Raw genomic sequence first — 13,059 nt, 5'->3', positions numbered from 1 at the left:
ACTTGTGATGTCTCTCTGTCAAATAAATAAATAAAATCTTTAAAAAAAAAATCTTAGGGATTTCTGGGTGGCTCAATCCATTAAGTGTCTGCCTTCAGCTCAAGTCATGATCCCAAGGTCCTGGGATTGAGTCCTACATCAGGCTCCTTGCTCAGAAGGGACCCTGCTTCTCCCTCTGCCTATTGCTCCCCCTGCTTGTGCGTGCTCTCTCTCTCTGAAAAATAAATAAATAAAATCTTTATTAAAAAAGTAAAATCCTTTTGAAAAAAGGTTTCTTTTCCCCTCCCCATGCCAGAAGCATAGGGGGATTTTTCCCATACTACACTAAGAACTTGGTTGAATTCCTATAGATAAAATTCAGAAAAGTGTGAGTGCCCCTGTATGACTGGTTACCGCTGGAGTTTTTAACTCTTGAGTGGCCCATATTGAGCTTCTAGCAATTTTTCAACTACATTTTAGGTTTTTCTGCCTGGTTTCCACTTATGAGTCTCAGCTCTTGTAAGCCATTGCTGTCTGTATTTGCCTGTACTTCTCTTTAATCTTGGGGGCAGTGGTTTGCCCTGAATCTTCCCTTGTCTTATGGAGCTGAGAAGAGATGTTGGTTTTTCAGTCTGTTCAGCTTTTTCATTGTTAGGATGGAATTGCAACTTTCAGGCTCCTTACATGCAAAACTGGATAACCGCTATTTCTCTTTTTATGTCTGCTGACTAGCTCAAGTGATGTCTTATCTTCAGTGTGCCTTGGTTTTCTTTTTAAAAAAAATGCAAATGAAGTATATAGTACTAAATAAAGATGTTAGGCTAGTAAAAAATAAAAGTAGAAGCAAAGAACAGTAATCCTCTCTAAAGGCAGATGCCAAAAGAAACAACATACTTTGCTTGCAGTCCTGATCTTTCCAATGACTAATTTTAAAAATTAGCTATTTGATGATTGTGAAAAGGACCATGAAGACTGAGGAGTAGCTTCTGGGTTTGGCTACAGCATGTCTTGGATGGACTTGACAGAAGCTATCTCAGTAGAATCTTGACCACAGTGCGTTGGGAATTGAGCAGGAATGTGAGGCAGTTGCCAGAAAAAATAAAGGTAACTTTTTCAAGTGGTTTTGCTGTGAAGGAAAGGAGGGTAGAGCAGATGTCTCATGACTGGGGGGGATCAATGAGGTTTTGTTATTAAAATTTTAAGACAGGAAAGGGTTGAGTTGGTATGAAAAAGCAGGTAGAGGAGGGAAGGTTGATGACATAAAACAAGGCTGGTTAGTGAAGAAAATGACATCTCTGGAAAGGTAGGAAGGGAGGGGATTCAAGATTATTTTTAATAAGCACCAATTATGTACCAGGCGCTTTTCACTGGGCAATACAGCATTGAACAAAGCAAACAAAAATTCCTGTCCTCAAAGAGCATATACTCAAACATCTACTCTGGTGGGGACAGACAGAAAACAAAAAGGTACATAAGTATAATATATGGCATTTAATATAGCTAAATCTAGTGGTTCTTGGCACAGATACATGTCATGTATATAAGAATATATATAGAAAAATATATATTAAAATACGAGAGTATATCATACATAGTTTTTTTTTGAAGTTGTTTTTTTTTTTTTTTTCAATTTATTTGACAGAGAGCTAGAGAGCGAGCACAAGTAGGCTGAGCAGCAGGCAAAGGGAAAGGGAGAAGCAGGCTCTCCACTGAGCAGGGAGCCCAACATGGGGCTTGATCCCAGGACCCTGGGATCATGAACTGAGCTGAAGGCAGATGCTTAACCGACTAAGCCACCTAGGCACCCCTTGCATAGTTGTGTTGTGTGTGTGTGTGTGTGTGTGTGTGTGTGTGTTTTGTTGTTGTTAACCATTTCATACTCTTACTAAATCGCTTATTTCATAAAATTTGTTTTTCAGTTGCATATATGTGTGTGAATTTTGGGTCATGATACTCAGGAGGGTTTCAAAATTTGAAGGCCACTGGTTAGAGGTTAAGAAAGCATCAATATCCTTGCTGGAATGAGCGATAACTCCAAGGCTAAGGAAAGAGAAAAGTATGGGGCAAATACAGGCGAGTCTGGAGGTCTGATGGTAGGGAGCTGAGGGACTTTGAAGGATGGTGAGATTTTGTGAGGGAGAAATTAGGCCGGTAGAGATTGGAAGAGGAGGATGTCCAAGTCCAGGAATCTGTATGAACAAAGGTATGACTATGAAATGAAGGAATTGAAAGTGTTTGGGATACAGTAAGTCATACATTTGACTAGAAGGCAACTCACGTTATTGAAGCTACCTTTGCATTTCCATTCTTACTAGCTTCCTGACATTTCTACTCTTGCCCAACCTAATTTGGGCCTTGATTATTTCCACTTAAGTAGTTTCATAACCAGTTTCTCTGTATCCAAATTGATTTTACTTGCTAATGCCAGTTAATCTTGATACATTACTACTACAATTTTTTCCCTGCCACCCCCTCTTGACATAACAATAAAAAAAACCCTGGTATTCTCTATTACCCCATTACACATTATGTGTGGTAGATAATCATTTCTTGTATCAATGGCTGCTTTTTGGAGAGTAGAGGGGAAGTTGTCTGGAAATGCAGGCTGGGGCCCTATTATGAATTTCTTGAATCCTTGAACGAGGACACTCTTTTTGGGGATCACCAAAACTACCTCCAGTTTTGATGATTTGCTAGGAGGATTCACAAGACTTAGCATATAGTTGTATTCATGGCTATGATTTATTACAGCAAAAGGATATAAACACAATCAGCCAACGGGAAAAGCATGTTGGGCAAAGTCTGGAAGAAACTAGGTCCAGGCTTCTAGGAGTCTTCTCCTAGTGGAGTCACATAAGAAATACTTAATTTCTCCAACAATGGACTGTGACAACAGATGTGAAATGTTGTCTATTAGGGAAGCTCATTAGAGACTGAATGCCTAGGGTCGTGGTGGGGGGGTGGTGGTCTCATAGCTTCTCTTTGCATAGCATGTACCGAAAATCTGGCCGCATAGAAGGAAACTAGGTGTTCTTCATAAACCACATAAACTATTTTTCTCTTTAATAAATTCAGGATTGCATGGAAGGTTTTGTGTATTAAAAAAAAAAAAGAAAGAAAAAGAAAAAAAAGATGCTGCTGTTAAAATTATGTTTGATGTTTGAAAACCACTCCTTTAAACAATGAGATGAATTTTAAGAAAAATATTAATAAAATCCCACTTGTACATGGTACAAACAGTGTAGGCACAGTAAGTCACTCTTTCTGGGATTGGTGGGAACCCTCTTGGAATCCAGGTTCCCAGCCAAGAGCCCACCTTGCAAGCAAACCCTTCTAAGGACAGTAATCTGAGGCCTGCTGTGCTAACTCTTTTCTGTACACTGTTTGTACTTAATGTGCTTCTTTTGAGTGGGAATGGGGCTTCAGGGGCTTCTTTGGAAGTGGGGGTGGTACAGTTGTAGAAATGAGGGAGATGTGCAGAGCGTGGAATTTTGTGCCCCCTCTCCCGTTTTTCTCTTTAATAAATTCAGGATTGCATGGAAGGTTTTGTGTATTAAAAAAAGAAAAAGAAAAGAAAAAAAAAAAAGGTGCTGCTGTTAGAATTATGTTTGATGTTTGAAAACCACTCCTTTAAACAATGAGATGAATTTTAAGAAAAATATTAATAAAATCCCAGTTTAGATTTTAGCAACATCATCTGTGTAGTTGATGGAAGTTATTTTCCAGATCGTTAGTGGTAAATTTGGGGCAGTGGAGGTGATCAGAGGCAGGGAGGCCAAGCCAGAGATCATGAGAGCCCCCAGCTAGGGTGGTTAGCATGAGGAAGGGTGGGAGGGGATGGATTAGAGATTTGCTCTACAAAGTGAGTAGTATCAGTGGATGATTGGCTGAGAACCTGGTTGAAGTTTATTCATTTATGTAAAAATCCGGTAGGTGGCCCAGGGCTGGTTTGGCAGCTCAGCATCGTTGGAGAACTTTGCTCTGCTTTGCTCAGCATTCTTTGGGCCTCTCCTTGCCAGGCTGGCTCTTCCAGCTGCAGGCGTCACACTTACATTCCAACTAGAAGAAGGGGAGGGTGGGGAGGAAGGCATGCCTTTTTCTTTAAGGGCATGTACCGGAGCTGCACATGTTTCTGCTCACATCCCATTGGTTAGAACTGGTCATAGGGCTCTGCCTGGCTGCTGGAGAGGCCAGAAATGGGTTATTTAACTGGGCAGCCTTGTACCCAGCTAAGACTATTCAGAAAGGAAGCATAGCTGTTAGAAGACAGCCCTGCCCTCTCCCCAACACTCATGGTTTATTTAGGATTTTCTTTCCTTTCTTGGGAAAAAGATGGAAATAACATTAACTGTTAATTTTCCCCCTAGGGTATGTGATTTTCATATTACTGAAACAACAGAAACACGGTATTCAGTGAAACAAGGTTAATACTGGCAATGTATCTTTGCAAAATCTTTGATTCAAAGAAGGGCGCCAGACCTGTCTAAAAAAATGCCAGTTTGCTGCTATTTATTGTTGCTTCTTAAAACTACAGAGAGAGATAGTCAATAATATAACAACTTTATATGGTGGCACGTGGTAACTGCACTTCCTGTGGTGAGAGTGGTGTAAGGTATAGAATTGTTGAATCACTGTGTTGTCCACTGGAAACTAATAGAACATTGTATATCAATTACACTTACATAAAAGAAAAAATAAAAATAGAATGGGAGTTACTTGCTCATTGTACCTGGCCCAGATAAGGAATAGAGTTATGATTGATCTTGCCATGGCCAATCATTTCTCTCCCAGGAGAGGCTAAAAAAAGGATCAGAAAATCTCACTGCTTTGAAACAGACACTCTGTTGTGTTTCAACTCTTTGTGTTCAACTTAAAAGTTATGGAAAAGGAAAGGAATCTTACAAGCATTGAAATCAGTATAATATCGGAATGCTGTATGGTTTCCGACAGGGAATACAGGGGCAATAGAAAACCCTTTGTGACTAACTGTCTCTGCCTTGATACTTAAGAACCAGAATTAGGCTTAACTCAAAGGTGCTAGCCCTGCTGTGGGGGAAGGATCTGATGAATGCGGGTGGCCCATTTAATGGAGTGGAGGCAAAGCATTCTATGGCAGGTTAGGTTTTCTAGAAGTGGAGTTACAATGATAGCTTAAGGGTTTGAGATTTACTCTTTTATTAGAATGAGGTGATTATATTCATTGAACAAAACGTGTTTTATCTTTTTTATTTTTTTAAGTAGTTTCAATGCCTAAGGTGGGGCTTGAACTCATGACACGGATATCAAGAGGCTCACCCTCCACCGACTGAGCCCACCAGGTGCCCCAAAATGTGTTCTATTTTTATCAGAATGAGATTTACAATAACTGTTCACATATATATACTTGAAAATGAAAGGTTTTAATGTGACCAATAAGAAACTTACGGAGTTCTATGCAATCTCTTCATTTAAGGGAGTCTAAAATTTTATGTATATTTTTATTTATAGCCTATACAGTTCAGACACCTGAGATTACATCTCCGATTGCGGCTACAGAGGTTTATTCAAAAGCTTTGGCTGTTTGCCATGGCCCACTGGACCACTATGACTTTCTGATCAAAGCTCATGAGCTAAAGGAGGATAAGCATCAAAGAAGAGTCATACAGTGTTTGCAGAAACTACAGGAGGACCTCAAAGGATACAGGATAGAGGCAGGAGGCCTTTTTTCAAAGGTGAGTTTTGTGTGATATTAAAGAAGGAACAGTTAAAAGTAAGCATTTTATAAAATAGATTAAATAATGTAGTCAGTACAATCATGAAACTGCTTAAAATTTCTCACAGGTTCCTTTTTTTTTTTTTCCTTAAGATTTAATTTACTTATTAGAGCATGAGTGGGTGGGAGAGAAAGAGGCAGAAGAAGCTGAGCAGGGAGCCCGATGCAGGGCTCGATCCCAGGACCCTGAGATCATGACCTGAGCTGAAGGCAGGCACCTAACCAACGAGCCACCCAGGCACCCTTCTCACCAGTTCCTTTATTATTAATTTTTTAAGATTTTATTTATTTATTTGTCAGAGAGAGAGAGAGAGAGCACAGGCAGGCAGAGTGGCAGCAGAGGCAGAGGGAGAAGCAGGCTCCCCGCCGAGCAAGGAGCCTGATGTGGGACTCGATCCCAGGATGCTGGGATCATGACCTGAGCCGAAGGCAGCCGCTTAACCAACTGAGCCACCCAGTCGTCCCTCACTAGTTCCTTTAAACAAGCTCTGTTAGATCCCCATTCCTGACCTCTTAATGCTCCAAGGCTTTCTTTTACCTTTGGGGGAGATGCATATACCTTCATATTTAGGTATGACGCCATCTAGTCTAAGTGAAGACTGTACAATTTAAAAATTCCCCCTCCCTCTAGCTCAGGCCTGTCCCAGGATCAGCAGTGCAGAAGGTGGGGTGATTAGTTCTTCCCCTTTCCCTCCTCCTCCTGTGACTGCTTGCCTGGCTTCTCTAGGGTCAGGATGAGAGGATGGAAGATTACAGCAAAACAGCAAATTCTTAAGTGAACAGTTAAGGGCCTTTTGTGTGACACTGACATGCTAGCACTTTGTTGAGGGGCTCACTGGTGGGTTCTTCTGCGCTCCCATGGGGACCTCCCCACCACTCTACTTTTGGACCTCTTATGACTCTGCTTGAGCCCCTTGCTCCACGGCATTCTGCCGGTAGCCCTTGCCTTTGCACTTAACCTTCTTGGCTGGGCTCCTGTCAGGGCAGCTCTACCCAGTACACCTTTCATGGTGTCTACTTAGACCACAGGAAGCATAACACACAGCACAGCATCTTCTATTTCCAATCCCTGTTCCAGCTTCAGTTAGCTCATGGAGACCTACAACAAGTTCTTCCATGGAAACTTCCATAGTCTGCTTTGGTAACTGCGTGTGGATTTCCTCACCTAAACAAGCATCCTGCTGGAGAGGGGGATGCCCATCTCATCATACACTCAATCCTAATCTCTTTGGATGCTTCCCTTGGGGACCACCTGCTTTTGGCTTGAGGTTTATGTGGGGGAGATGCTACCACATTCCTTACTTAGCTAACAGCTGTCTACCTTTATTCATTTTCTTCAGTTCTACTTTGGTTTTAGGGCTGTTTTTGCTTCTTTTTCTCTTTTTTTCTTAAAGTAATTCCTGCGTGGATATGACTAATACCTCTTTTTAGAATGTAGGGGAACTTGTTTCTCCTTATTCTTAGCTTTGAGCTTTTACTGAAATTCTGAGACAACAGGAAAACTATTCCTTTTTTTTTTAATCTTTATTTATTTTTTAAATTTCTTTTCAGTGTTCCAGAATTCATTGTTTATGCATCACACCCAGTGCTCCATGCAATACATGCCCTCCACAATACCCACCACCAGGCTCACCCAACCTCCCACCCTTCTCCCCTCCAAAACCCTCAGTTAGTTCCTCAGAGTCCACAGTCTCTCATGGTTCGTCTGTCTCCCCCTCCAGTTTTCCCCAACTCCCTTCTCCTCTCCATCTTCCCATGTCCTCCGTGATATTCCTTATGCTCCACAAATAAGTGAAACCCATGGTAATTGACTCTCTCTGCTTGACTTATTTCACACAGCATAATCTCTTCCAGTCCCGTCCATATTGATACAAAAGTTGGGTATTCATCCTTTTTGATGGAGGCATAATACTCCACTGTATATATGGACCATATCTTCTTTATCCATTTGTCCATAGAAGGGCATCTTGGTTCCTTCCACAGTTTGGCGACTGTGGCCATTGCTGCTATGAACATTGGGGTACAGATGGCCCTTCTTTTAACTACATCTATATCTTTGGGGTAAATACCCAGTAGTACAATTGCAGGGTCATAGGGTAGCTCTATTTTTAATTTCTTAAGGAATCTCCCACTATTTTCCAAAGTGGCTACACCAACTTGCATTCCCACCAACAGTGTAAGAGGATTCCCCTTTCTCCACATCCCCTCCAACACGTGTTGTTTACTCTCTTGTTAATTTTGGCCATTCTAACTGGTGTGAGGTGGTATCTCAGTGTGGTTTTAATTTGAATCTCTCTGATGGCTAGCGATGATGAACATTTTTTCATGTATCTGTTAGCCATTTGTATGTCTTCTTTGGAAAATTGTCTGTTCATGTCTTCTTTTTTTTGACATGATTATTTGTTTTGTGTGTGTTGAGTTTGGGGAGTTCCTTATAGATCTTGGATATCAGTCCTGTCTGTAGTGTTATTTGTGAATATCTTCTCCGATTCCGTGGGTTGCCTCTTTGTTTTGTTGACTGTTTCCTTTGCTGTGCAGAAGCTTTTGATCTTGATGAAGTCCCAAAAGTTCATTTTCGCTTTGTTTCCTTTGCCTTTGGAGACATGTCTTGAAAGAAGTTGCTGTGGCCAATGTTCTCCTACGTTCTCCTGTAGGATTCTGATGGATTCCTGCCTCATGTTGAGGTTTTTTATCCATTTCGAAAACTCCCATTCCTTATCCCATTGTAGAAGCCACTGTCGTCAGCGGTGTCTTCTTCAAGTTATGAGGGGTATTAATAGTAAGAAGAGTTAGACTATGGTTCAACCAAAGTAACTAGTTTTCCACATGGAGCACTGGGTGTTACACGGAAGCAATGAATCATGGAACACTACATCAGAAATTAACAATGTACTGTATGGTGACCAACATAACGTAATAAAAAACAAAAAAAGAAAAAAAGAATCTGGTTTTCCTTTAATTGACTGGCCAACCATCCTCCCCCACATACAAATATCCTATTATTATGAGGTCTTTAGAGGAAAGGTAATATATAACATGTCAGTAGTGCTTGATTTAAAAACTCTAATCGAAGTTATTTTACTTTTTAAGAAGCATGTTAGAGTATACTTACATAGTTTTATTTTTATAGAAAGAAAAATGCTGTCATTGCATTAACATCTTTTGGTTCAATGGACTAGGATTCATCTAGGTTACAGAAAGAAATGGAGATTTAAAATAGACCACATATGCAAATAACAGTGAAGGGCTTCTCCCTTACACAGCCAGGTCTCCCAGGGCCAGAGCCTGAGGCTCTGCTTCAGTTGTTCTGAGAACATTGATGACTTGACTGTCAGGAGTCACAGGCACCTGCTGATTCTTGCTCCAGTGCTCTTCTGTTCGTGTAATTTGCTTACTCTGTTGTTCCTTCCTCTGTGTCTGTTTCTACTTCCGTTTGTTCTACCAATCTATTCTTTTTCTGTATCTGTGGTTTCAATTCCCTGATGGGAAACCCAGTCGCTTTATCCCTGTTTGGGCAGAGCTTCATACCAGGTTTTTTGGAGGCTATTAGCCAGTGTAAAGATAGATCTCTGCCCAAGGTACCATTCAGGGCTCCCATGATTATGGTGGTTCCCCCAGAAGTAGACTGTGAGTGTGGTGGCCGCTAAGACAGGCCAGCCCAGCGTCATGGTTATAGGAACTAAAAAGGAGTTATCCCTTTTGACGGCCACCTCTTCTTTGTCAAACACTATTTCCAAAAGTTTATAGGCGAGTAAAGAACAGAAGTTTGGAAAACGTAGACTGCTTATGTACTGTGTCCCTAATTATAGTTTGTAATACAGATGGTCTTCCAAATAAAATATTGGCTTGCTTCTGCGTCATAGCCAGGAAGCAGGATGTTTTACTTAACTGGGTTTTTGGTTATCTGAGAGTGAAATTGCTTTCACAAGTTTTCTATTTCGTTCTCTTTCTGATCCTCTCCCTTTTAGAAATACTGTCCTTTTCCCCTCCTCCCCACTCTATCATCCCTAGGGCTCATCTTCCTGTGATTGGTGAACTTATAACCAGTGAAAAGTATCCTTTAGTCATTAATGTATCTGGTTGCCAATTCAACAACATTTTTTTTTTCTTTAAAATAATCGTTTGGCTCTTCTCAGGGGTAATCTCCCATACTTCCTTCTTTGATTTGTAAGTAAGTAAGTAAATGTAATATTTACTACCTAGAGCCCCTGGTTTTAATGTGTAGTTGTAGTCTTATATAAATAAGAGATTTGACATCTCAGGTAGTTTTAAATGTGTCTAATGAAAGCTTATGTTTGTTTGATCTTAATGCATATGTGACTAAGTCTTTTGTAGATAGATCAGCATTTCTTTGTGGTAGTATTTGTCCTGTAGTTTCTTAAGCTTGCCAAATCTTTAACATTGAAAAAGACCCACACATCTGATAGAATCTGAGCAAAACATATATAAATGCTTTAGTTTTTGTTTGTTTTTTATGGAGATAGAAGTTTATTGAATAGAGGTGAGGAAAGGAGTCCTTTGCCCTCACAGGCATGGGCAGTCTGACCTGTTTGCCCTCAGACCTTCAGATCACACCAGGGAGCCACCCTGTGGCCGGAGCCCTTCAGTTGTCTGAAGAGTACTCTGGTTAGATTGCTGGAAGGCGGGAAAGAGAAAGGAGAGGGAAGGAAGAATCCCTCTCAAGAGCAAGAGGGGAAACCCTTCATCTTTTTGGGCAAGGGCAGTGTAGCTGTTTCCCCCTGGGGCTTTGGATCCTCATTCAGGAGTAACCTTGGCCAGGGGGTGGGGGCACAAAGTCTCCCATATGGGCCACCTGATACGGTGTCTCTCCCAGTCAGATGGGAGCCCCCAAATATGGGGCAGCTGATCAGGTGGAAACCGGCAGTGTGGGCGGTGAAAGACGTCACCTGAGCAGAACAAAGAAGATCAAAGTTTACTGAGTACATTGCAAAGGAGTGGCGGGCAGCATAGCAAAGCAGAGACTGTCTGCCTAAAAGCTTTAGTTTTTGAAGACTGTAAAAATGCCACATACCTATTTCTTTTTTTTTTCTCCAAGTTTTTATTTAAATTCTAGTTAGTTAACATACAGTGTAATATTAGTTACAGGTGTAGAATTTAGTGATTCAACACTTAACATGTAGTATCTGGTGCTCATCACAACACCCCCTCCTTTTTTTTTTTTTTTTAATTTTATTTATTTGTCAGAGACAGAGCACAAGTAGGGGAACGGCAGGCAGAGGGAGAAGCAAGCTCCTTGCTGAGCAGGGATCCTGTGTGGGACTTGATCCAGGACCCTGGCTGGGACATAGCCTGAGCTGAAGGCAGATGCTTAACTGCCTGAGCCCCTCAGGTATCCCAACACATGCCTTCCTTAATCCTCATCTCCGGTTTAACTCATCACCCCCCTCCCTCCCCTCTAGTAACCATCAGATTATTCTCTATAGTTAAGAGTCTATTTCTTGGTTTGCCATTCCCCCATGTTCTTTTGTTTTGTTTCTTAAATTCCGCATATGAGTGAAATCATATGGTATTTGTCTTTCTCTGACTTATTTTGCTTAGCGCTATAGTCTCTAGTTCCATCCACATTGTTGCAAATGCAAGATTTCTTTTTTTTTTTTTATGGCTGAGTGATATTCCATTGTGTGTGTGTATGTGTGTGTTTGTGTGTACATATCACTGTTCTTTACGTGTTTGTCAGTTGATGGACATTTGACTCTTTCCATAATTTGGCTGTTGTTGATAATGTTGCTGTAGACATCAGAGTGCATGTATCCCTTTGGCTTAGTATTGTTGGGTAAATACCTAATAGAGCTTTGCTGGATCATATGGTAGTTCCTTTTTTAACTTTTTGAGGTACCTCCATACTGTTTTCCAGAATGGTTGCACCAGCTTGCATTCCCACCCATAGTGCAAGAGGGTTCCTCTCTCTCCACATCCTTACCAACCCCTGTTGTTTCCTGTGTTGTTAATTTTAGCCATTCTGACAAATGTGAGGTCATGTCTCATTGTAGTGTTGATTTGTATTTCCCTAATGATGAGTGATGTTGAGGATCTTTTTTTTTTTTTTTTTTTTTTTAATTTGACAGACAGAGATCACAAGCAGGCAGAGAGGCAGGCAGAGAGAGAGGAGGAAGCAGGCTCCCTGGGGAGCAGAGAGCCCGATCCCAGGACCCTAGGATCATGACCTGAGCTGAAGGCAGAGGCTTTAACCCTCTGAGCCACCCAGGCGCCCCAAGGATCTTTTCATGTGTCTGTTGGCTATCTTGTTGTCTTCTTTGGAAATAATGTCTGTTCATGTCTTTTGACCATTTTTTTTTAAACTGTATTATTTGTATTTTGGGTGTTGTTTGATAAGTTCTTCATGTACTTTGGATACCAACCCTTTATTGGATATGTCCTTCGCAAATATCTTCTCCCATCCTGTAGGTTGTCTTTTGGCTTTGTTGATTGTTTTTTTCACTGTGCAGAAGCTTTTTATTTTGATTAAGTCCTAATACTTTATCTTTGCTTTTGTTTCCCTTACCTTAGGAGACTATCTAGTAAGAAGTTGCTATGGTTGATGTCAAAGAGTTTACTACCTGTGTTCCACTCTAGGATTTTAATGGTTTCCTGTCTCACATTTAGGTCTTTCATCCATTTTGAATTTATTTTTGTTTATGGTATAAGAAAGTGGTCCAGTTTCATTCTTTTGCATGTAGCTGTCCAGTTTTCACAAAACCATTTGTTGAAGAGACTGTCTTTAAAAGAGACTGGATATTCTTTCCAGCTTTGTCAAAGATTAATTGACCATGTAATTGTGAGACCTATTTCTTCTAAAAGTAAACACTGATATGCCAAGTATCAGAGAAGGAAAACTTGGGCTACTAGGTTTTTTTTTTTAGTGAAAGGAGAACTTTATTTTTAGATTTGTTGATTTTGGAAAGTAAGATTTATGATTTTATTTTATTTTATTATTATTATTTTTTAAAGATTTATTTATTTATTTATTTGACAGACAGAGATTACAAGTAGGCAGAGAGGCAGGCAGAGAGAGAGAGAGGAGGAAGCAGGCTTCCTGCTGAGTAGAGAGCCCGATGCGGGGCTCGATCCCAGGACTCTGGGATCATGACCTGAGCCGAAGGCAGAGGCTTTAACCCACTGAGCCACCCAGGCGCCCCTATGATTTTATTTTTTTCTCTAAGATTATTGAGAAATTATAGATCTAGGGATACAATATGATAATATGATACTCATGTATTGCAAAATGATTGCCACAATAAGGTTAGTTAATATCTCTATCCTCTCACAAAATTACCATTTTTTTTTTGTGGTGAAAACATTTATGATCT

General features: G+C 40.6%; 1 protein-coding gene across 2 annotated transcripts in view; it reads left to right on the top strand.

The window, feature by feature from the left end:
• Window positions 1–13,059, top strand: part of AFG1L (AFG1 like ATPase) — a 218,417-nt gene that overhangs the window by 34,073 nt on the left and 171,285 nt on the right. For both annotated transcript variants that reach the window (XM_080807282.1, XM_080807283.1), the window contains exon 2: window positions 5,467–5,690. In XM_080807282.1, the coding sequence (XP_080663408.1) occupies window positions 5,467–5,690 (224 nt within the window). The remainder of the gene's footprint in view (window positions 1–5,466; window positions 5,691–13,059) is intronic.

Source organism: Martes martes, assembly GCF_963455335.1.
Source record: "Martes martes genome assembly, chromosome: 6".
Lineage (NCBI taxonomy): Eukaryota > Metazoa > Chordata > Mammalia > Carnivora > Mustelidae > Martes > Martes martes.
The sequence above is the reverse complement of the archived record's forward strand: the minus strand, read 5'-3'. Positions and strand labels throughout refer to the sequence as shown.